Here is a 25,621-nt window from a genome sequence, read left to right as displayed (position 1 = left end):
CCTGGCATCAAAAACAACAAAAATCTACCAGATGATACTTCATATAAGGGACACTAAATAATAGAAATGAACACATTCCTACAGCAATCTGGAGGGCACAGAGAAATGCACCAAACAGGTGTTTCTTGTTCTAATTCAGCATTAAACACGAGGACAAACTTCACACACTGCTCCTAACTGGCATGGCCTCATTGGAGAACTTGAAAGATGACGTTCTTTACAACTGAACGATTCTACTCCTTAGTGTAGACTCGAAGGGGAAAACACTTCTGCACAGCACATGATGTGTAAGTCAGTGTCATGGGCACCCAGAAGCTACTTTTGCTCAAAGACATCAATTCATCATTGGCCTCATAAGGTAAGCAGGATGAAAGCCTGGCGTCTCTGCCTGCATTCTGTATCTAAGCAACTGACACTCCCCATCAAGTGACAGGAGGCTCCAGGGAAGCTACCACAGCAATGACTTATGACACAGAGGCCAAAGTGCAGAGCAGAGGCGATCATCACCTGCGAACCAGACCACACTATGACCAAGACCACTTCATCATGCAAACCTTCCCCTTGTCTCAATCTGTCTTCTTTTTAAACCTACGCTCATGCCTGTATGCTGAGGACGGACTTGGGGATCACAGGGCCCTTTATCTGCTTCTCTCCTTCCTCTGCCTTTTGCTGTTGTATTGGGATGGTTGGTTGAGCTCAGGCCACTGGGGCTTGTGAGCCAGAGGTTAGGCCCCAGTGCTCAAGAAACACAAGTACCAATACTGCTAACATCTGCAAGAAATTGAAATCATGCTAACTGCCTGCCAAGGAGCGTGCGGCACAAGTATACAACACAGCACAGTAACTGGTATAGTAGCATATATACCCACACAGTTGCATTTATAAATATAACGAGGGGAGAAAGCCACTCATAGATGAGTATGGTACAGTGCTCATAAAATTTAAAACTATACCAAATGTTGTTAGTTACTATTTCAAGGAACGTCTCCACAGCAAATGTAGAGAAAGGCACCGGATGAACAGACCACAACAGGCTGGATGCCGTACCAAGGACGTTTTTGTTTCCCTTACATTCCCGTATACCATTAGAGAGTTGTCGCAGTCCACCTCTCACGTTACAATCAAATGGCTGAGCCGAACAGGCCTCCAGTCTTTACTAGTCATCCAGTCTGGACACCCATCATTTATTCCACTGCTTCCCTTGTCGAGATTCTGCTCACAGAATCCCCCCCCCCCCCCATGTGCTTAAAAGATTCCTGCGTCCGTGTTCCTCCTGTAACCTGCGGTGCGGACAGAGCTAAAGATCTGAATGAATTTAGGTTTGGTGTTTGGGTCAGAAGACATCATAGCCTGTGTTTCCACCCTGTACCAGATGTTGGACTATGACCTAGATCCCTAGGTACCTTAAGGGCGATGCTGTAATCCACATTATCCTTTCTTGCTAATAGGCCACAGAGTTTCAGTAAGAAAAACTTCCCCTCAAGTCTAGAGAGTTACTTCATTTTTCTCCAAAGTAACTCAACATTACTTTTGGTTTAGGTATCATGTGACTCATTCCAACAACCTCCCAAAGTGATCAATACATTCATGAATTGTTTTGTTAGGATTATAGATAGTTGGACATAATCTCTCTTCTGAAAACCACTAAAACATGTGCAAACCTACACTCACAAACAAAAGTAGAACCAACCAGTCCCCCCTTAGGCCTCTGGCATCCTCTTCTTGGCCACTCTTCTCCAACGGCACCTCACTGCGGACTCACTCCACAGCCCCGCTCACGGGAGCGTGGGCCTGACACCTCTAGTGTTGCTAGTGATGCTGCTCTGCTAGGAACAGAAGGGAGTTTTCAGCCTCCATCTTGCTGTCTTTCAGCACCACTGACTGTCTCTCTTGCCCCCTAAGAACCCATAAAGAAAAAGCTAGGCATAATGGTACAAGCCTGTAGCCCCAGCACTTGGGAGTTAGCTAGTCAGCATCTTGGGACTTGCTGGTCAGTCAGCTTAGCTTAGTTAGTGAACCCCAGGTCACACTGAAAGATCCTGTCTCAAAGAAACAAGATGGACAGCTCCTGATTCTGGAAGAACATTCAAGTTACCTCTGGCTTCCATATGCTTGTGTACATACATACATCTTTCCTCCCACCCTCTGCTCTCTCACCTCCAGTCTGTAGTGTTCTGTTTCAGCAGTAGCAAACTGTCCATACCAGATGTACATACCACTGTTGTCCCTGACAACTCATCTCACCTCCAGCACTGTATGCATCTCTCACTGAGACCTGATTTACTTCAGGCTCTCCTTCTCTCACTGTGCCATTAACATGATGCCTGAACATGCCACTGTGTCTGAAGCCCTTGCTTTCTCCCTTGACTAGAGAATCCATCCTTTAGTGAGACCTTCAAAAGTCAAAAGAAAGACTGTTTCAATGTGCAGATTTTCAGATATTTCAGTATCTGCCCAAGTTCATTAATATTGGTGATGGGCTAAATTCTGGTATGATTCAAGGGTCAAGTGTGAAGTTGGACAGTAACAGACACATTACATAGAGAGCGTGGTTATTATATAGTGTTATGTTTACATATATTGTATTTACTTAAATATTATAGCACAAGAGATACAGACCATTCAGGAACTGACAAATCAGGAGATATGAAACAGATCAAGCATAAATTCCTTTTAGTAAAACCAGGATAGTCTATTCATATTGCTAAGAAAGCATGAAACTAAGTTTACATATTGATGTTAGTAAGCCCTGGCCAGGTACATGCAATGTTTGAGAGCAGAAATAAATGTAAATTAAACAATCTTGCTTGGTACTTCCACCTCAACAATGGGGAGGGTGGGGTTTCTGCTTCCCATGCTGGAGGGCACCATAACTTCTTTTCTCCATTTAAATGATTTTTTCTTCAGAGCCTTTTAGCTAAGTCTGAGTGTAGATACTAATTTCCTCTCTAAGATTTTGTTTAAAGGACTCATTTAAAAAAAAATTGAAAAAAAAAACTTGCTGCAGAAAAATGACATCCTAGGCCTCTTCCATGTTGACATCTGAGATGACAAATGATATATGTCCCTGAGCCCTGAGAGTTTTAAGTGCAAACCCACTCATCCAAACATGTACATGTACTTAAAAAGAGAGGTGTGATAATGTGGCCCAGGCTTACACTAAGAGACACATTCAAAGAGAATGAACGCTTTACCTTGTGAAAACAGCATCCACGATCCCAATCGTTGCTTCCTCTGCAGGAACATAGGAACCGATCTGAGCCATGATAGCAACCAGGGCAACCTGCTTTATGTAGGAGCTCTTCCCACCCATGTTTGGGCCAGTGATTATCATTACTCTCTCAGAGTCCTGCTGGAAACAAACAAACATGAAATTTCACTTTTGTACCAGAAGGGGATTAGAATGGTTGGTTTTTATTTGTGGAGTGCAGGCTGACATAGGGTCTCACTATATAACCTGGGCTAGCCTTCAGCTCACTGTGTAGACCAGGCTGGCTTTATATTTAAATCTCCTACCTCCATTTGCCAAGAACTGGAATTAAAGGTATCTTCTACCATCTTGACTCGGAAGAGTTTTCATTTTGTTTTGATTTTCATGTGGTATCTACAATCCATCCCACAAAAGGGGCTTCATTAGGCAAAGCATTGCCATGTGGAATACTTATACATGTCATTGAATTAATCCATTTTCCATTCCTACAACAAAATGCCTGGGACTGGGTAATTTGTTAAAGAAAGAGATCCATTAAGGTCAGCGTTCTAGATATTCGACAGCATAGTGTTGACTTGCTCCCAGGCCTGGTAAAGGTTTCACAGTGGATGACAAAATGGTGGGAACACAGTCCAGTGGTATTCACTTTGCAGACAGAAAGAGAGAAGTTGTGAGAAGCCAATTTCCCCTTTTTTATAAAAACTCATTCTCATAAAAAAAAACAATCCATTCCAGAAGACCAGCATTAATCTTTTCTTAGGGCAGTACCCCCATGACTTCATTATCTTCCATTTGGCTCCATCTCATTGGGGGTAGGGTTAATGATGACAAAAGATACACAGATGGCCAGCAAGAATATGAAAAGGTGAGCAATTTCAATAAGGAAAATGATATCCAGAAGAGATACTTCACATGTACAGGATAATAATCAGCAGGAAAGAAAGAAAAGGAAGAAAGCCAGTCATGGTCATCAATGTCAAATTTTGGCAAAGATGAGACAGGGGCTGGAATTTTATTCTGCTGTGGGAGAAAACCCTGTACACCATTTTGAAAAGCTGCAATAATATCTGCTAAAGCTAAAAATAAGACATAGCCAAACAGTCCTGCTCCCGTACACACATTAAATGGAAATGAGTGTGCTATACAGAGAAAGACACGAGAAAAGACTGTTGGCAGCAGTGCCTCTGATAGTCAGAGCTGGAGTATCTCACGTCTCCCTTCCCAGAACACATAAACAGTAGAAGCATCAAATGTGTGCAGATGCAGGAGAAGGCCAACAGTGCAAAGGAAAGCCTGGTAGCCAAGGACCGGGCTAGTGAGCCAACAGAGACATAGCTGTCCTTAAACAATGGCAGGAAAATGGTTGGCTGGATGAAAATGAGTAACATCTCAAATCTTATGAAATCTATTCTAGGTAGATTGAAGAATAAACTTTGAAAAGCAAAACTCACCACACTTTAAAAAGAAAACATAAAAGGAAAGGCAGGAAATGAGTTACTTAGTGAAAACATAAAACAATTCTGCCCAGGCCAAACATAAACGTATATGATGTGCATCAAAACGTAAGTAAAAGACTGATTAGAACCCATTCTCTTTGGAGGGACTCCATGCTCAGCCTAGATACAGTGGAGAAGGCCTGGGTCCTGCTTCAAAGCAATGTGCTAGACTTTGTTGACTCCCCATGGGAAGCCTTACCCTCACTGAGAAGTGGGTGGGGAGTGGTATTGGGGAAAGGTGAAAGGAGTGGGAGGAGGGAGGGAGTGGGAACTGGGATTGATATGTAAAATGAAAAAAAGATTTTTCTAAATAAATTAATAATAAAATAAGATAATAAAAAATACTGTTCATAGCTCCCTCAAACTGTTGATCAACAGATAAACTATGATACAACTGCACGAGACAGCATGACAAGGAGGAACACAAAGATATAAAAAGCAGCGTTTATATAACTCCTACCTCTTAACAACACTGAAATAGTGGGGGACAGGCAAAGGATATAAATAGGCTATTTGTAGCCAAAGAAACAGAAGATCTAAAAGCATATTAGCAGGAAAGTGTAATCAGAAGCATTGTCCAGGAGCGCTACACGCTATTCCCAACATCTACGTGAAAGAATAGCTGGAAATAGCCAGAGAAAGTGAAATCTGTACATTGTAGTGACAGCAGTTCTCCTGTGCTCACTGTGGCAAGATTCACAACAGAAGTGGAAACAAGTCATCAACATTAGAGGACCTATCAACAGATGAAAGGCAAAGGAATAATATCCCATTGTATGATAATATTATGATACCTACATACAATGGAATATTATTCAGTCATAAAACAGATGATAAATTCTGTTATTTGCAGCCAAATGGATGAAACCAAAGGCCACTATGATAAGTTAAATAAGCCAGAAACATAAATCAAATTCATATGTAAAATATAAAACTCTTGAACACATTCAGGAGGGGATGGACCAGAAGCTGAGGGGGCAAAGGGATAAAGGGGAGAAGTTATGCTCTAAACTGCTGGCACACTGGAGTAAGAAGCTCTGTGCACTGCACAGCAGGCTGACTCAGACACTGCAGTCACACTGGAGTAAGAAGCTCTGTGCACTGCACAACAGGCTGACCTCAGACACTGCAGTCACACTGGAGTAAGAAGCTTGGTGCACTGCACAACAGGCTGACCTCAGACACTGCAGTCACACTGGAGTAAGAAGCTCGGTGCACTGCACAACAGGCTGACCCCAGACACTGAAGAGGCACTGTGCTTCAAGAGCTGGAAAGATGCAGAACGCACTTACTGTGTGAAATATCTGTTTCTCTAATAATTCTAACACCTATTTCCAGTATCAAACTGTGTGTCCCAGGGAACACTTTGATCCTCGCAAAGTCAGAAATGGCAGTGAAGACTGAAGCGTGAGAAGCTCATTTCCAACAGACTTCTCCCTGACCTTGCTGACCTCTATGCTCATTTCCCAAGCCAAAGAGCAGTTTCATTGCTTAATATAATACCATTCATAATGAAAATTGTCCTAGGATAGTTTGAAAATGTAGGGAATTGGCTGTGTAACTGTGTTAAAATACAGACTATAAAATACAGACACTCACAGTTATGTATTAAAAAGATGAATAAAGCCGATAGTGATGACACACGCCTTTAGTTCCAGCACTCAGGAGGCAGACACAGGCAGGTCTCTAAGTTCAAGGTCATTTTGGCCCATAGAGTGAGTTCCAGGACAGCCAAGGATACAGAGAGAAACCTTACATCAGAAATAAAAAAAGTCAAAATGCATAAATAATACGTAAAACAAAAAAAATAGAAAAGGTAAAAAAATGCCAAGAGTATTTGTCAAAATGCCAACAGTAGCTTCCTCCGATTAAGGAGCAGTTTCCTCTCTTTTCTCACTTTTTTCACACTGCAAACCTCAGTCCCTAACTTACTCAACACCCGCATCTGCAGGAAGTCAGCACTGACATCCATGTAGTGAATACATATTATGCTGAGGACCATGCAAAAAATACGAAGAGATTTGTCTGTAATATCAGTTTCTATGAGAATCTTGACAAAGAACGAAACCCACAGGCTGGGAAGATAAAGGAATAAAGATGGGGGCTGGAGAGGTGGCTCAGCAGTTAAGAGCACTTGTTGCTCTTGCACAGGATCCAGATTCAATTCCCAGAACCCACAGGGTGGCCATTTGTAACTTCTGCTCCAGGAGGCCCGCCCCTTCTTCTGACAGCCTTCAAACTAGGCATGCACATGGTGCACACACTTATAGCAGGCAAATGCTTATACACAAAAATAAATCTTAAAAAAGCTATTCAAAAAGGAATAAATATGAATAAAGAATGGGCCCATATAGCAGGAAAAGTGGTTTCTACAAAAGGGTTCAGGTAGGCTGATGTGCTTCTCCAGGCCTCAGTTTTCCCTTTAGGATAAAGACAGTTAAATTAAATGGTCTCTTAGTTTAAATTCAGTCACAGGACATGAAAATGTGGAGCCAAAGCAGAGGTCCTACACTGTAGCCAAAGATTTCCCTATACACACCCTGGAGAGGGTGTCTGGGGAGCTCCTTTGCTCTGTTGTGTGGGTAAAGAAATGCCCAGGGAGGCTGGGCACATTGCAGCTGCTACTATGAAGGAGGATGTTCTGGCCACCTCTGTATTTGCGAAGCTCAGTTAAGAACTAACTTTTCAACTCACTAAACCCAACTGCTCACAGGTGACAAATGGTATATTCTTTTATAAAAAATGTTTTGATTTATTTATGTGTATGAGGGTTTTGCTTGTATGTATATAAACATACTACATGTGTCTGGTGCCTGTGAAGGTCAAAATAGAGTATTAGATTCCCTAGAACTGGAGTTATGGCTGGCAGTGAACCAACATGTGGGTTCTGGGAAGTGGATCCAGGTCTTCTGCTAGAGCAACATGTGCTCTCAACAGCTGAGTCAGCGCTCCAACCCCAAATGGCACTTTCTTAACCAACCCTAAAAGACCTCCAATAAGAGGCATAACAAACATAAACAGGAGACACAACAGTTAAGAATCATCAGGCACCGAGATACGTACACACTTCCTGTGACCCCTTTGTGGTCCCCACTCTGTAGGCAACTGCGGTGACTTCTGGCTGGGTACTCACATGGCTAAGAGATAAATGAATCCTCTCAGCCTCTTTCTTAAGAGCACTAATCTTATGCAGGAGGAGTCCATTCTTAAGATCTAATCAACTCCACCGGGCGATGGTGGCGCACGCCTTTAATCCCAGCACTCAAGAGGCAGAGGCAGGCGGATCTCTGTGAGTTCGAGACCAGCCTGGTCTACAGAGCTAGTTCCAGGACAGGCTCCAAAGCCACAGAGAAACCCTGTCTCGAAAAACAAAACAAAACAAAACAAAAGATCTAATCAACACCAATGATTAGAAACATGTCTCTTAACGCTATTGACTTGATACTTAGGATTTCCATGTTTGACTCTGGAGGGGACACAAACATGCTGGCCGTGCAGTGGATCTTCTCAGAGGCCTGAGCTAATCATGGCAGCTGCTCTGCCCACCACTACTTGAGTAGATGACTGCCTCTTTTCAGAATTGCCATCCGCACAGTTTGTTTGCAGCAGGCATTTTCCTAGTTAGTCCCTTCCGGGCCCAACTTTCTTACCTAGTCAACACTTCTACCAGGTTCCCTTGGTGCCACAAGACTTGATGTTTGCTCTTCAGTGCCCAGCCAGGAGGCTGGCTCTAGACTCAGTCTTGTCTCAAGGCTCTTCCACAGGTTTGAGCCTCCCTTAGCCAGGATGTGTGCTGAGCCCCTCTGCCCGTCATTCTCCGTTACAGTCACCCATTCCATTTTCTTTGTTTCCTCTCTGAAATGACCTCATCTTGCTTGCTTGTTACTACCCATCTCACTGCTAGAAGTTCCCATGATAGATGAGTCTGATAGTCGAATGTGTTACAAAGGCGATGCCTACCACATTTATGTCTTAAAAGCAATGTCTGCATTATCTTTAAAAATTAAGGAGATATGAGTCTTTTTCTTCATCCCAAGATGACACAGTAAAGAAGATAATGACCAAGGACATCACTGACCCATTTAATGTGCTCATCTATCTTTTGGATAGGATAGGTATCTGAGGTACCACACATCAAAGGCTTCCAGATACATTCATAACACACATTACATCTGTCCAGAAGAGCACCAAGGATGAGTGAGCATTCCCTAAGAGAACAGTCTAAAGCCATTGTTAGCATGAGTAAACATCCTAACAGGACAGAACAAAGCCAAAACTTGGCCAAACTCCCTCTGCACCCAAGGAAGCCTACTGAAGTGAATGGGAGTGTACACAACAGGACCACTCAGACAGCCAGTGCCAGGTCACATGCTGAGCAAATCTTAAGAGTCCACAGAGAAGAAGAGATGGATTAAGATGAGCAGAGGCAAACAGAAGCTGCAAGGACCACACGAAGAGGCCTGACATGTTGGACAGAATGCTATCTGATGAGCCAGTGGTAGATAGTAAGGGCCATGCTGGAACCAAAGCACAGGTAACAAATGGCACTCAAAATTTTTCCCACACACATACAGAAAAGAAAAGGCTGTGGAATTTGAGCACCTTTCTCAAGAGTCTGCCTTTAGCATGAGTGACATCTATCAGAACAGAGTTCAAAATTTAGGAGTCAAAATGGTGAGTAGAACATCCACAACATTAAACATTATCTTCTTTGGGAAAGGTGAAAATTTAACAGCATGAGAAAGTCATAAAAAGGCTGGGAGATGGCTTAGTTAGCAAGTCCCGTGTAAGCTTGAGAACCTGGGTTTAGAACCCTACCACACACATGTAAAGCCAGGCGAAGTGGAACATGCCTGTAACCCCAAAGGCAGGAGATTCCTGGGTCTTGTTGAATAGCTAGCCAAATTGAATCAGCAAGCTCCAAGTTCAGTGAGAGAGCCTGTCTAACAAAATAGAGAATTATTGGGGAAGACACCCAATGTCAATGATCTGCCTTCCACATACACACACATGCACCTAACCATGTGTATGTGCGCGTGTATGTGCACATGCAGGCGTGCGCACACACACAGAAACACACAAGTTCATATGCATCATCTCACTTAGTTCTTACAATAGTTTCATGGAGGGAGGGTCGTCTTATGCACCCTATCCTGGCCTCAAACTTGTACTCCCCCTGCCTCCATCTCCTGATAGCAAGCATTACAAATGTGCACCATGGCCCCTTTGTTCCCATGTGTGGTAGTTTCAATAAAAATGCCCTCCAGAGGCTCCTAAGGAGTGGCAGTATTAAAAGGTGTGGCCTTGTTGGAGTAGGTGTGGCCTTGTTGGAGGTAGGCTTGAGGTCTCAGGAGTTCAAGGCAGGCCTAGTGACACACAGTCTCTCCCTGCTGCCTTCAGATCCAGGTGTAGAACTCTCTGCTCCTTCTCTAGCACCATGTCTGCCATGTTTCTCACCATGACAACAACAGAGCAAACCTCTGAAACGGCAAGCTAGCCCAAATTCAATGTTTCCTTTTATAAGAGTCGCAGTGGTCACGGTGTCTCTTCATGGCAGTAGAAACCCCAATCAAGACAACATGTGACAGTGAAGAAACACAAAGGCTTGGGAAGCTAAGAGTCCTGCCCAGCAGAGCAGAGCGCTGGCAGCAAAACTGCTGACAGAGTCTCACAAGGGACCTCTGCGCAATGACAAGGAGGCACAGACACTATTAAATCAGGGAATTTGGGGAACTTGGCTGTGTCACTGAGGACACGAGGATGACAGTCAGTCATAGTAGCCCCACAGTCAACAGTAGAAGAGAATCCAAAGTTGTCACATGTTCATTTCTGAGACCCAGGTAAAAGCGAATTCTCTGCAAACCATGCTTCCTTCCTTGACAGGCATCGATACTGACACCCATCTTTAAAGACTGTGGAAGAGCTATTTTTATAGTAGCTGCGGGCCACTGGAAAAAAAATGTCAGTTTTAATGTGCTTTAGTCCCTGAAAATGTCAATCAATGGCAAGTTGTAGAAAAGACTCACTCCACACAGCTCTCAGTCAAATCTCCACACCCGTAAGCTAGGGGAATGAGGAATAGAAAGGACAGCGAGGTTAGCAACTGAGAAACCAGGGCAGTGGTCTAGACCTTTCTGATCCCACATCCTACCCATCTCACGTTCAGCAGAGTAGTGGAAGCAAGGCTGGTACCCAGGCTTTCACTTATGGCTGGGAGAACCAAGGCCCAATGACTATGGTGGACTGTTCCAGGTGACAGGGAAGCAATGGAAGAACAGAATTTAAATTTTTATATGCTATATCACAGCACCCTCTGTGCCCACATAACAAAATGTGATGTGTGGGAGGAATTTTAGGGCAGGAAGAAATACTACCATGGACAGATTTTTTTTTTTTTTCTGGCTAAAGTGATGGTTAAGGTTCTATTCAGGGGGAAATATTTGTTTGGGGATCTTGAAAAACAAACAAGAGTTCAATCAATGGGTATCAGTTAGGGAGAGGAAGAAAGAGGACCACTCTGGGCAGATACCAGCAATAGGTATTTTAAGAAAAGAAAATCAGTATCAATTGGAGAGGTGGCTGGATGGTCAAGTGGTCTGCTGGTCCTCTGGGACCTGAACTCACTTCTCAGCACCCACAGCAGGTGGCTCAAAACCACCTAGATCCACTGTAGGAACTAATGCCCTTTAAGCCACCGAGAACATCCATACACAAAGTGTGCACCCACACAGAAACAAACTTACACATGAAAGTAAATAAATAAATCCTTTTCAAGTCAGTGTCTAACAAATGTTTTCTCACTGTTCCAAACAGGAGAGGAGAACACAGGGTGCCTCACGCTTCCCTTGGGGCTGGAGACAGGGTCCAGTACTAAAGTGTCCATACGGCTCTTGCAAAAGTGCCCATATCAGACACCCCATAACCACTTGTAACTCCAGCTCCAGTCCCTCTGATGACCTCTCCTGGCCTCCACAAGCACCAGCACTCATGTGCATATGCCCACACATAGACACGCAGGCAGACATAGAATTAAAACTACATCTTACAATGCTTCCTCCGAGCTGGCCCTGTGGTCATAAAAGTGGAAGAGCTGTCCCTGACCTCGGCAGGGTAGTACAATACAATGAACCCTGTTAGTGCAGGTGTGGGTGAGCCAGCCCTCAAGGTGTGAGCATGGGAGAGATGTCCCATTACCCATCTGTCTTGAAGCACCAATGTGGGGGAGAGCCGCCCTTCCTCCGATCAACTTCTGGGGCAAGTGGGAGAACTGGCCCTGTAGTCGTAAGAGCGAGAGTCAACCCTGCTAGTGGAGGTGTGGTGAGCCAGCCCTAAAGTTGAAAGCATGGGAAAGCTCCCCTATTTCACATCTGGTGGACCAACCCTACAGCTGCTCAGGCCCAGACCCGAGGTTATGACTTGGCCCGCCCCATTACCCACCCCATCTATGAACTGCTGGAGCAGAAGGGACCTGACCTGCAGACCACTTCGCACGTTCCCATAGACGAACAAATAAGTATACAGAGTCCTGGGCACCACAGAGCCTCAGGTCACTTACTGATCTAGACCCAGTACTTGCCTCTAGGGAACTGGGCAGTAGGTTTCCCACAAGCTAGAGAGATCCACAGTTCAGGGGCTTCCTGGAGATCTCTGCACACTAGGCTCATTGTCTCTCCCACCCAACTTCCTAAAGCCACAGAGTTGAATTTAGATTACTTATCTCAATACCAAAATACAAGAACAACTTTGTTTTCAAAAGCCCACCCACCAGATAGCCAGACAGTCACAGGGCAGTTATAACTGTCATGTCGTATCATGGACTGCTCTAATCAGTGTGTCCTGGTTTTGCACAGGGCCATAAGGAAACACAGTACTGACTCCTTAACCCTCAAGGTGACGGATGGGGCCAAGACAGCCACAGTCCTTGGGTCACTATCCTCTAGGCCAAAGTAAACTCTTCCTTCTCCTTTGATTTCAGTGTGCTGTCAAAATGGTATCATTCCTATGTGTTAAGGCAGTAAGCATGCTGAAAAAGCACCACTTGCTCTAGACTATACTCATGTTCCAAGAAACTGTCAAAGACTCAACTCCGGCAGCCTCAAGATCACTTTCTCATTCTGAGGATTAGTTTATCACAAGTATGCAGAGGTGTTACCCTGTAGTATCTCATCTTTCTTCTACTTCTTCAGTGCAATACTCTGTAAACTGTGAAATCCCCAATCCTGAAAAAGTAACATATNTATATTCTTTTCTGGAAGAAAAAGAGGCAAAACTTTAAAGTGAGATTTGGACGTTACTGAGGAGTCTCAGTAAATCCTCAGTGACAAATCTGAGTAGGAGCGTGCTGTGCGTCAGGGGCACGCTGTGGACACGGGTATGACACCTCCACAGGCATGACACTCCCTGTCCTTGTCGAGACAGAACCCTCTGGGAGGCACATCAAAAAGAACAACTGTGGCTTAGGAGGAAAAGTACAAAGATGGGGGAAACACGGAGTGTAGGTGTGGGGTGTGGGATCATTGGAGCGTTGGTGAGGGAAGGCTTCGTGTCAGGAGACATCTGAGAGGGAGAAACAGCAGAGTTTGAAATGGCGAAGTGGGCTGTGGGCGTGCGGGGGCAGCGAACGTTGAGTGGGGACGGATGACATTCTAGGCGGAGGGAATACCATCTGCCAAGCCCGACGGCACAGTTATGGAGGACTACGAGAGCACACATCAATTCAGATAGGAGCATGGCGTGGCAAGTTAGAAGAGGCTACAGGGGAAAGGGAGTGGATGTGGGCAGGATGGAGGATGTAGGGACTGAAGGACGATTCCTTAGAAGAGAATCCTAAAACTGCGAGAGAAGCAAGCAAATGGTTAATTTGCTGTGAGAACTTTAGTGATCTCACAGAATACAGAACTCAAGAAGGCTAGAATAGTTTAGATGTCTGAAAGGCTAATTTTCAAAATAATGTAACTATCAGAAGTAACAATGATACCTAACTTTGACGGCATTTCTGTCAGGATATAGTTTATAAATTAATAGGCAGTTTATAAATTTAAATAGTACATGTTAGATTGAGTTTTACATAGTAAGTTCTTTCTCTACACTATCCCCATATATAAATTTATACCCTGAAAGCAGAATGCAGTTCACCATAGCAACAGTCTATATCAACTCCTACTCAAGTTAGGAAAAGCTTATGCAAAAAAAAAAGTGAATATTCTGGAACACTCTAAACTGCCTAGTAGGAAAAAACCACTCAGTTTATTTTGTAAAGAATTAAATACAAGAGTTAATGATTTTTTTTAAAAAAAATGTCCTTGTAATTAGAAGGCTACTTTATTTGTTCAAACCTGACTTATTAACAATATAATACATTCTGGTTTTGTTTAAAAAGAGGAAAATGAAAATAAAAGAAAAAGATATAAAAGAGAAATGAACAAACAAGACATGAATGCTAAGGATGAGGTTGTTTAATGAAGAGGATGAGCAGGGGCAGTAGAGAACACTTTCCTGAGGGGCTTACAGTTAAACATAAGCCAAACTGCCAAATACTAGAACTACATTACTTTCTCTGGAGTAGCTACTGGCGTGGAAACTAACAGAGTTCTTATTCTTATATAGGTTTCTCCTTAAAGACAATGAAAATTAGTATTTGTAACTCATCTGACAAATTGATTGCATACACATTTTTCTTGCAAGAATGAACAAGTTTACAGACATTGTGTCTCTGGTTGCTATGGTCTCAATGTCTATTTCTCTCCTTCCCACGATGACAGCACCAAGGGCTTTGAGGAGGTGACTAATACACAGGGACCAAGAGGGATCGCCCCCTTCTCCCTCCATGTGAGGACAGAGTGGAAGGCGCCATGATATGGGATTCCCCTCTGTATGCTAAGAATGTTTTATTGCCATTGGTTAATAAAGAAGCTGCTTTCAGACAATAGCCAGGCTGGAAGAGATATATATAGAGAGAAAGAAGACAAAGTCAGTGAGACGCCATGTCTCCTCCCACCAGAGGAGACAGGTGTGCCCTGGAACTTTACCAGTAAACCACTAGCCTTGTGATAAAATATAAAATAATAGAAATGGGTTAATTTAAGATGTAAGAGCTAACTAGAAATATGCTTAAGCTATTGGCCAAACAGTACTGCAAATAATATAGTTTCTGAATGATTATTTTGTGTCTGAGCAGCTGGAAACGAATGAGCAGCCTCCGTCAACAGTGCCACACCTAAAGCACAAAACCAGCTCCCACAAGGCACTGACACCTTCATCTTGAATTCAGTCTTCAGAATCACGAAAGATAGTTTCTGTTGTTGGAAAGCCACCCAGTCTATGGTACTTTATTGTAACAGTCTGAACAGACCCAACATAATTATAAATTACCAACAAACCCTGTATGACTTGATATGTAACATTAAATAAACAGAATTAGAAGCTTTTCATCTCACCCCACGCACGCATGGCTGGTCACGGTGAGCGTGTCATATCCTTGCTCATGGCCCAACATGGACTACTGCTCTTGCCCCAGCTCCATAACTTCTCTCTGGCTGCTCTCCTACATTTCAATCCTGCCACTGACTTAACTCGCTAATGCTTTGTTTCTAACCTCTGTGTGCAAAGGTTCTACCGTGTTTGGGCGGCTATCTTGCTGTACTTTTCCATTCAGGGTTCAGAAGTTCTTGTTTCTTCAGGGTCCTCCCACAGCTACTTGCCCTTATTACAGACATCTACAAACCTCAATTACCATTCCTTGAAGTCTCTGATTCCTGAATCACTATCATTGTCCACAACAAATCCCACTGCCATTTTGGACAATTTCAATAGTCATGTGGACAACTCTTATCAACTTTTCTTTCCCAAACTCTGTTGTATGATCTCATTTCTGCCCTGCTACCCACTCCTGAATCTTGCCATTACCCACAACACCAACACCTCTGAAATCTTGCTTTATTATGAAGGAATTGAGACTATGTTAAATTAATAAAGATGTAGAATCATAGGTGTTCTTTAAGAGAATTGCAGCCTAGATCAGCTAATCACTTTTAATTCTCTGAGGGTGTTTGAAAACATGCACCGTAGGACAGAGCTCACTAATGTTGTATGCTAATGAAAATATGAAAATGCATTGTGTAATTCCAACATCAGTTGCGTATTTGTGAATATAAAGCATTTTTATTGGGCTACATTGAAGAAGTAAGATAATCATCTTTAGTTGCTAAATCTTTCAATGTACAGAGAATTTTCCTTTGGGAATTATACCAATGCCTGGAATTAGTCCATTTAAAGCTGAAGATAAAACCAAATAACTTATCAAAATATTTCTCTGATACTCACAAGGTTGAAACCAATGTCCTTACCACACACTAGTTTTGGTGTCAGGTGGTACTTACTGATAAACTCGTACTGTTGGGCACAAACTGATCCTGTTCACCCAACAACACATCAATCATAGGATGTCTTCCATTTTTTATGATGATTTTCTTTTCTTCTTGTAGAGTTGGCCTGAAAAAAAAAAGTTTTATCAACCTGTAGACACAAAAGTAGCTTTTGAAAAGAACCACTGACTAGATTGACATGGTAACATATCTTTAATCTCAGCACTAGGGAGACAGCCAGGGAAGATTTCTGTGAGGTCAAAGCCAGTCTGGATATACTGATACAGCACACAAAGCTTCAGAACCCAACATAGAAGACCTCAATAACAAGTGTTCAGAATAAGGATTTGAGAACAGTTAAACTAATCAGCACTTAATCAGAAAGCAGCAATTGTGAATATCAGCACACTGAAGGACAAGCCTCAGCAAGCCTTATGAATTCTATCTTCATGTGATTTCAGTTTTCATTTGTCTATTATTATCTGAGATCAGTTTTTAAATTGCTTTAGATTTATTTATGTGTGTGAATGTGTGCCATGTGAGGGCATGGAATTATGGATGATTGTGTGTTGTGGGAAATTGTTCTTGTACCCTGTAAGGATTTGTCACTTGTATTAGTTTATAAAACACTGATTGGCCAGTAGCCAGGCAGAAAGTATGGGCAGGGTAACCAGACTAGGAAAATTCTGGGAAGAGAAAAAAAGCAGAGATGTAGTCACAGCAAGACACAGAGGAAGCAAGATGAGAATGCCTTACTGTGAAAAGGTACAAAGACACATGGTTAAACATAGATAAGAATTATGGGTGGCCAGGTAGTGGCAGCACAAGGCTTTAATCCCAGCATCTGGGAGGCAGAGGCAGGAAGATCTCTGTGAGTTTGAGGCCAGCCTGGTCTATAAAGTGTGTTTCAGAACAGCCAGGACTGCATACAGAGAAACCCTGTCTCAAAAAACAAAACAAAAAAAAGAATTATGCATTAATTTAGGTTGTAAGAGCTAATTAGTAATAAGCCTAAGAAATAGGCCAAACAGTTTATAATTAATATAAGCCTCTGTGTGTTTATTGGGGACTGAACAGCTGAAGGACTGGGCGAGAGAGAAACTATCATTTACAGTTGTAAGCTGCCACATAGGTGCTGGGAATTGAACCCAGGTCCTCTGTAAGAACACCCATTGCTCCCAAACACTGATCCCTCTTCCCAGCCCTTCTTATCTATTTTAAATATAGCTTTATTCTATTTATCAAAGCCTCAGGAGTCAACATTGAAATCTGTTTGGTGTCTCCCTTCCTAGCCTTCATCTGCACAAGGATACTCACAGACATACTGCACTCATTGTACTTTATTTAAAAAACAGAGTCATATTTCAATACAACATCTCACAACCACTGTAACTCAATAGATTATTTAAATAACCATCACACATAAAATACATACTCTAGCATCTACCACCTGGGTCTAATGGATGCTTGTTTTTATTTTTAAAAATCTATTTTAAAGATAACTTTATAAAAGTAAAATCAACCTCAGAACAATTTTAATAAAATAATAGTTATCATCATCATCATCATCAGTAGTAACAGTAGTAGTAGTAGTAGTAGTAGTAACAACTTTATGGGATTCAGGCCATGACCTCACTCATGTTAGGAAATGCTCCACCACTAATCTATAATTTAGTAAGCATGGCAAACCAAATTTTATTCAAACCAAATTTATTCTTAGTCTTCAAGGAATGAGTAACATATGCTGAATGTAACATACTCATCTATGAATACTAAATTCAAAATTTTAAATTACTTCTGGTCAATCAGACTAGCCTGTGCTCCTGTCTGTAAGAGATTGCTTTGACTGATGATTGATATGCGAGGGCCCAGCCCATGTGGAAAGCACCATCCCAAGGAAGGGGTTCTGAGCTGCATAAGAAAGCTCATCTGAGCATGAGCAGAGAGTGCCAGTAGGCAGCATTCCTTCAAGGGTTCTGCTTCAGTTCCTGCCCTGATGTCCCACAGAGAAGCACTGTGACCTGGAAGTGTAAGTCAAACAACCCTCTCCTTCCCAAGCTGCTTAGAATCAGAGTGTTTTATCACAGCAGCAGAGAAGGAATCAGAACAAAGGGACATCTAGAAGGACAAGAAAAGAATAGTTTGGGGGTTTAGAGTATAATACAGCGTTTTAAGAAGACGCTTCTGAGTTTCTCATAAGAGAAAAAGATGAAAGAACATGTAGGAGATATAAAGTTTAAAGTCAAATGGAAGGGGCTCTACCAAGTTAAGTCAGTGCATAGTCTTTATGAGACTGAGGTGACTTCTCTGAGATTCTGCTGTAGAGCCAAACTGAGTGTTCTGTTCTGCTCGAAAATTAACAATGACTTATTCTATTGCTATCAAAATTATATAATGACAAAACACTTCTTAGGAGGGTAAGAAGCAAAGGAAAAGTCACAGTCCTGAGATGCTATTCCATACAGAACAGCTACAGCCGGGAGGACAGGCAGGGCGCACTAGCAGTACCGCAGGGCTGTGATGGGAAGGACTGAGGAAATCTAGGTATATATTATCTATTTTTAAATTGCAGCTTTCTCTTTTAACTGTCCCAGGGGAATAGAATATAAATGATGTTAGTGAAACAAGTAAACATAATACAAATTAGACAGAAAGGACCAAAGTAAGAACTCGGCCTGAAGGCTACAGGACAGCCAAAGAGAACACCTTAACAGCATGTTAAGAAAAGATCCCAATTATGAAGCCAAGTAGTCAGGTTAACCAAAGATCATGGCTCACATGCACTAACATCATAAAAAGCTAAGAACTGGAAAAAAAAAAGTGTACCTCTCAGAAACATACAATTTAAAATGCAGTTTAAACACAAGTTTCCTGTTTCGTGGCAATTTATATCCACTTTAATTTTCTGCCAAAGAGACTAATGTAATCCACTGCCAAAAGTATATAAGATTATGTAGTTCCACCAAACTCCAGTGGAATTTTTCTAATATAAAATACACAATGCATAATTTGAAAAAATTTTTAGCATTTAAAATGTTTCCTGCAAAGCCAGTACGTGCCTAGGCTGTTTAGATGCTCACCTTACTAGACCTGGAAGGAGGTGGGAGGTCCTTGGACTTCCCACAGGGCAGGGAACCCTGACTGCTCTACAGGCTGATGAGGGAGGGGGAATTGATTGGGGGAGGGGAAGGGAAATGAAAGCCGGTGGCGAGGCAGAAATTTTTAGTAAAAAACAAAAGAGATAGGATGCTTAGAGCATATAAGTATAAAAAAAATTAAGACATGTTTTGAGTCACTTCAAGTAATTAGCTAAGGTTGGAAATGAAAGCCGGTGGCGGGGAGGAGGCAAAAATCTTTAATAAATAAATAAAATAAAATGTTTCCTGAAATGCTTCTAGATGGACTCGATAATCTAGAACAATCCTTGGACTAAGGACAAACAAAAGAGCTGACTCAAATGCAGTCATCCATCCAGAAGCCCCAGATAACTAACATGCCATTAGCAGGCAGGACTGGAGGAGACGGAGGCCCAAGAGACGGGCCACCATGAAGTGCTGAGAGGTATCTAAGAGTACAAGTGAAGCTAAACTCATGGGACAGCTGTGACCTGGAGAAGAAGCTATGAAGAACTGTCCCAGGCCCCAGAGTAGAGCTGGGAGGAGGGCAGGTACCTCTCCATCACCTTAATCCTGATCTGGAACAGTAATACCAGACTGGAAGTGTCCTGAGATGCCTACTGGATGAAAATCCACTCCAGAATGGGTACTGTTTGGCTGGGGGCTTCACCCCAGCCCCTTGGCACCCATTTTGAAATGTTGGGTGGAAAGTTCCATTTCAAAGCTTCCTCCCCAGGGAGTTGCCCCAGTCCAAACTCCACCTCTGAGAAAGCCTGCCCAACAGTGACCCCTCCCCAGGGAAGGTCAAGACCACTCCCACAGGCCATTTAACCTGCCATTCCGGTTCTCTGTTTCCCCTCTATGCATTTTCCAGAGGGGCCACCTGGGAAGGCTGGCATCCATTAAACCTGAGCTTTTCCTAATTCGGTCTGATTTGGTTTGATTTGGATTATTGTGTCGGCAGAGTGGTTTGTTGGTCCAGAAATACTTAACAGGTACAACACAAACCATTTCTACAAGTGATGATTAAAATCACCAGCAGTCAAGAAGACAGAAAAGACGAGCAGAAATAACACACACAGATCCACCAGCACTTCAGATACCTGACCCGACAAAGACTTTAAATTTACTGCGTCTATTCCCGTACAGAGAAACTGCACAAGGTTGAAAGATAACAGAAGCACAAACAATTTGCCCATCTTATACACTGATGAAAATCTTAACTTGGTGCAATCAAACCTCATAACTATTTTCATGTCCTTTTTTCACGATGGCAGTTCCAGCAGCAGCACATACCTGAAGGTGCCTTAAAGAGGGATGAGGAAAAGGAGAGCACCCTCGGTCTCGACTAGGAAGAGTGTATAAACACACACTAAATGCCTCTGCTTCATTCAGAAATAGACTATCAGAAAAGGCTCACTTCACAGATCTAGTGTAAAAGACCTCCTTCTGACAACACAAATGTGGAAGGGAATGCAGAGTCTAAGTTTTTATAATAATACAGGATAAACAGGATATTAATTTCCCTTGTTTGCTTCAGTGAAGATTCAGCTGCACTGTCTATGGGTAACTGATCAGGCAACACTGTGTAAGTTTGAGATCCCTTTGGTATGACAAAGAGCTACGTAGTAACTGAGATGCAAAGAATCTATTTTAAACATGACTGCTATAACCAATAATGTATCCACAATGGGGCAGTAAAATAAAATATCACATTTAGAGAACATAGCTTATATATTCAATTCCTCCAAACATCTCTCACAAAGAAATGTACATTAAACAACCTCGCTATAATACCCGCTACATACTGGAGATCATAGGATACTTAAATATATATTTTAAAAACTTGACACACTACAAAGAACCCCCAATTTGAAAGAAGTAAGGACAGCAAGACCGTCCACTAGGAACGTCAGGCCACAGGCACAGCCAGGCAGCAGCCTCTGAAGCTTTTTAGTCCTCCCAATAAACCAGACAGCTAAATAGTCTCTTCATTTTCCTGAAATATGTAGCTTTGTTTTAAAATGCTTTTGAAAGACAACGTGTTGAAGAGATAGAATTACTATTTAGAGTTCGACTGATTTGATCCTAGCGCCCTTTATAAAAAGGAGACTGGGGAATGTTGGGATGCTCAGAGGCCACTGAAGAACAGTGGCCTGAATCCAGGAGGACCAGAAGAGCTTACAGCCACCAAGCAGAACCCCATCTTCCTGGTCCCTAGTTTATATGCAAGCTTTTATAACCATAGCTTTTAAAATTGAGGGGAAATATGCCATAAAGTTTCTAAGAGCAAAGGGGTCCTCCAACTTTATCTCACAACTTGACACAACTTAAAGGTCCAAGCGTAACATTCACCCCAGGGTTATGCCGTCATCCACATTCAACTCAGAGAGCAGGGAGGAAAGGAGTGGACTTTTCAAATTTAGCTATGTGCGTGTGGTATCTGAATTTATCTGAATTTAACAAGAGGATAACACATCTGAACAACCGCAATATTTTATAATAGCTATCGTCAAATTAATCGGATCCTCCCATTTTGTCTGAAACCATGATAATTGGCGGAAATGAAAAAACGCTGTTACCTGCAGTAATTTCCTTGCTTGGCGACCTTGGCCAGGGAGAAAATGCAGTCAACAGTTGCTAGGTGATTCACGGCCTTGCACAACGTGTGGTAATGCTCACCAAAATTCCTACAGAAACAGCAACAAGAGGAGCGGGCTGATGTCTCGACCTATGACTGCAGTGCAACAGGCAACCGTCCACGAGCATCACAAGCACAAATGAAACAAGCAAATGAATTGCACGAGCACGAGAGGACAGTGTAGGGAACTGCCTTTCAAGGTGAAACAGCTGTTACTGAATGCTCACCCACCTTGTTTGGGACAATGATATAAGCCTAAAGAACAGTTCTGGTATGACGATACAGACATAGTATCTTACATACATAACTATCTATGCTATAGTCACATTTCATCTGACTGGGACATTTCATTTCAGGAATTTCAAAACAGAATTCCGTCTCCGTCTCCTTCCTTCCACAGCATCGAGAACTCCTGAGGTGGGCCATATTCCCCAGGCACTTTTCCTCACAGCAACAGCCAACACTGGAGTGACTGTCTCAGGGTGTCTCCCAGGGAACTGGCAGTACAGTCTGTCTGATTGACTGAGCTTTTGTGATCATCTGAACAGGTATGGTCCCCATAGACGCATGTGTTTGAGTGCTTGGTCCATAGGGAATGTTACTATTAGGAGATATAGCCTTGTTGTAGTAGGCATGGTCTTGTTGGAAGAAGTCTGTCACTGTGGAAGCAGACTGTGGGGGTCTCATATATGTTCAAGCTACACCCAGTACACAGTTCACTTCCTATCGCCTGTGACTCAGGATGTTGAACTCTCAGGTGCCTCTTCACCACCATGTCGGCCTGCATGCCGCCATGCTGCCCACCATGCCAATAATGGACTAAACCCCTGAACTGTAAGCCAGCCCAAATTAAATGTTTTCCTTTGTAAGAGTTGCTGTGGTCATGGGGTCTCTTCCCAGCAATAGAAACTCCAACTAAGACAGTGTTAGAACCCTAATAGAGTCCACACTCGAGCACAGAATAGACATTGCAACACACATAAATAAGAACTTCTTCAGCTAACTTATTAATACTTGGTGATGGAAAATACCAAGGCTTTTATTAAAATATTTATTCACAAAGTGAATAGAAATGTTTCTAGAGTTGTTTCTTTTTTAAAAAAAAAATACTTCTCTCATCTATATTATTCCATTATCTCATCATAGTATTTTATTCCAATATGTGCAAAACTGTACAAACTATGGACATTTATATATAACGATAAATTGTGGGTGTTGAAAACGAGCATAATTGGCCAGACATGATGGCATAAGTCAACAATTTAGCACTCAGGAAACTACTGAGTATCACAAGTTCAAGGTCACCCTTAGCCTCACAGGCATTCATGGTCCTGTCTCAAAATAAATATATAAAATTTTTTATATAATTTATACATATATTATAAAATACTACAAAAGAACCCAAGACTTATTTTGTTTGTTTTCGTTTTTTCAAGACAGGGTTTCTCTGGAGATTTGGAGCTTGTCCTGGAGCTAGCTCTTGTAGACCAGGATGGCCTTGAGCTCACAGAGATCCACCTGCCTCTGCCTCCCCAAGTGCTGGGATTAAAGGTATGGGATTAGCCACCGACAGCTAAAATTTAATTTTTAAATGCTCAGAACGAAATATTGTCTAAGTAAAGAGAGACTATGCAACTAAGCTTAAACTTTAGAAAGTCATCTGAGAGAAACTGGGCTTTGTTCAATTAAAAGCATTCAAAAGTATACAGTCATAGGTTTTCTAAATTCTCTTCAATTCTAAACTATGACTCCACTTCACAATGCTATTCTGCAAAGTTCTATTAGCACTGCTGTTAATTTCTGTACATAGTTAGAAAGAAAACAGAAGCAAATTGCCTGCCTATTTTCATAAAATCATAATGTAACTCAGGTATCCCTTACACAAACTGGGGCGGAAGACAGAGAGAGAAGTCACGCTGAATACGTTTCTTGGCAGATTTATGTAATACAATGTGGATTTCAGAAGTGCTGAGGGTCAATCTATTAGCTACTTGTGGTTCTGCAGTTCTTCCCAACTTATAAAGGACATCAGGGTACATTATTACAATGCTCAGTTCTTCCTACATAACTTTATCTTACTTTTAGAAAAACCCTCTATTTTCTGATTTGTTTTATTATCAAAAGTACTCTATTAAACTTCCTTCCTCCTTCCTTCCTTCCTTCCTTCCTTCCTTCCTTCCTTCCTTCCTTCCTTCCTTCCTTCCTTTCTTCTTTCCTTCCTTCCTTCCTCCATCAAGCCAGGGTTAAAATGTACAGCCCTGGCTGTCATGGAACTCGCTCTGTAGACCAGGCTGGCCTCAAACTCAGAGATTCACCTGCCTCTGCCTCCAAGTGTTGGAATTAAAGGTGTGCATCACCACTGCCTAGCTTATTAATGATTTTTTTATATTTATTTATTATGTATACGATATTCTGTCTGTGTGCATGTCTGCAGGCGAGAAGAGGGCACCAGACCTCATTACAGATGGTTGTGAGCCACCATGTGGTGGCCGGGAATTGAACTCAGGACCTTTGGAAGAGCAGGCAATGCTCTTAACCACTGAGCCATCTCTCCAGCCCCATTAATGATATTTTCATGCAGGTTTATTTTATTATTATTTGTAAGCTAAGAATTGTATTCACAGTATGGTTTACACATATTTATCTGAGTGGGCAGAATGTACTAATTAATTAGACTATTTTCCCTGAATTAAAGTTCATCAAAATAAGTGAAATTAATTCTACTAGTAGTGAAAGAGTTTGTGCAAATCACAAACACATGCTTACGGCCCTCCATCGGCTGGACCCTGATAGGTCAAGGCCCATGCTTGAGTACATGACAGTCCAGCACTACCCGTGCACCAATCTCCCTCTTGCCGTGAGAACTGACTTCTTAACATGCATCTTGCTTTATTCACTTTTAAATTGTGTGTAGTGATGCTATTTAATCCACAGGGCTTAGTAAGGAGGAGTGAGAGACTACAGTTTCACAGTTGTGTGGAAGTCAGTGCACATCTCTTCACAGCTTCAGAGTAGTTGTTGGAACTAAGCTGGGCTGGGAGTGCTCGCAAGGCAGGGAACAGCAAACTACAAACACATCACTGTTTCCCCAAGAGCTGGCTCACAGCAGCAAACCAGTGCCTAACACTGTCAATAGGAATGTGTGACTGTCAAACAATCCAGAGTGTGAGCCATTCTGTAAGACAAGGGCCAGGACTCTTCCAAAAGAAATTCTGTGTCTGTCTTAAAAATGAAAAGCATGGCAGATTATTCTAGATTAAAACTGAGTAAAGAACCATGACCAAATACAATGTGTAAAAGTTAATTAGATCTTTCCTTTAAAAATTGGGACAGGGAGCTCTGGGGAAACTTAAATATATTCATTTTTCGGAAAGATTTATTTTTACTTTATGCATATGAGTATTTGTATGTATGTATGTGTATCACATGCATGCCTGCATTAAATATATCCTTAAAGTTAAATTTTCCTAGACGCAATAATGGTGCTAAGATTCCTTGCTAGGGTGCTGTGATTTTCAGAAGATGCATGCCTAAGCATGCATAAATAATAAATGAATAAAATATTATGAAAAACTTCCAAATTCTAGAACAAAAATATGTATGTATATATATTTTCATATACATATATAAAACCAAATGAAGCAAAAGTTTAATATTTGCTAAATCTAGATGAGGGTACACAGATGGTCATTCTACTTTTTTAAAAAATAAAAACCTAGAGGAAAATAAATAAAATATTAAAAATTCAGGAAAATAAGCGAGGGTAATAAAATCAAAGCAACTAACCCTTACAT

The 25,621-nt window shown here is 42.0% G+C and overlaps 1 protein-coding gene across 2 annotated transcripts in view; it reads right to left on the bottom strand.

The window, feature by feature from the left end:
* Msh3 (mutS homolog 3) overlaps window positions 1-25,621 on the bottom strand; it is a 144,269-nt gene that overhangs the window by 19,693 nt on the left and 98,955 nt on the right. Inside the window, exons 18-20 of one of the 2 annotated variants that reach the window (XM_050153768.1) lie at window positions 21,769-21,876; window positions 16,086-16,197; window positions 3,195-3,352 (exon numbers count right to left, since the gene is read on the bottom strand). In XM_050153768.1, coding sequence (XP_050009725.1) covers window positions 3,195-3,352; window positions 16,086-16,197; window positions 21,769-21,876 — 378 coding nt within the window. The remainder of the gene's footprint in view (window positions 1-3,194; window positions 3,353-16,085; window positions 16,198-21,768; window positions 21,877-25,621) is intronic. The other variant, XM_050153769.1, reaches the window with a different exon arrangement.

The sequence above is a fragment of the Alexandromys fortis genome, unplaced genomic scaffold (genome assembly GCF_014885135.2).
Source record: "Alexandromys fortis isolate MF-2015 unplaced genomic scaffold, M_Fortis_MF-2015_v1.1 scaffold_79, whole genome shotgun sequence".
NCBI classification, from domain to species: domain Eukaryota; kingdom Metazoa; phylum Chordata; class Mammalia; order Rodentia; family Cricetidae; genus Alexandromys; species Alexandromys fortis.
The sequence above is the reverse complement of the archived record's forward strand: the minus strand, read 5'-3'. Positions and strand labels throughout refer to the sequence as shown.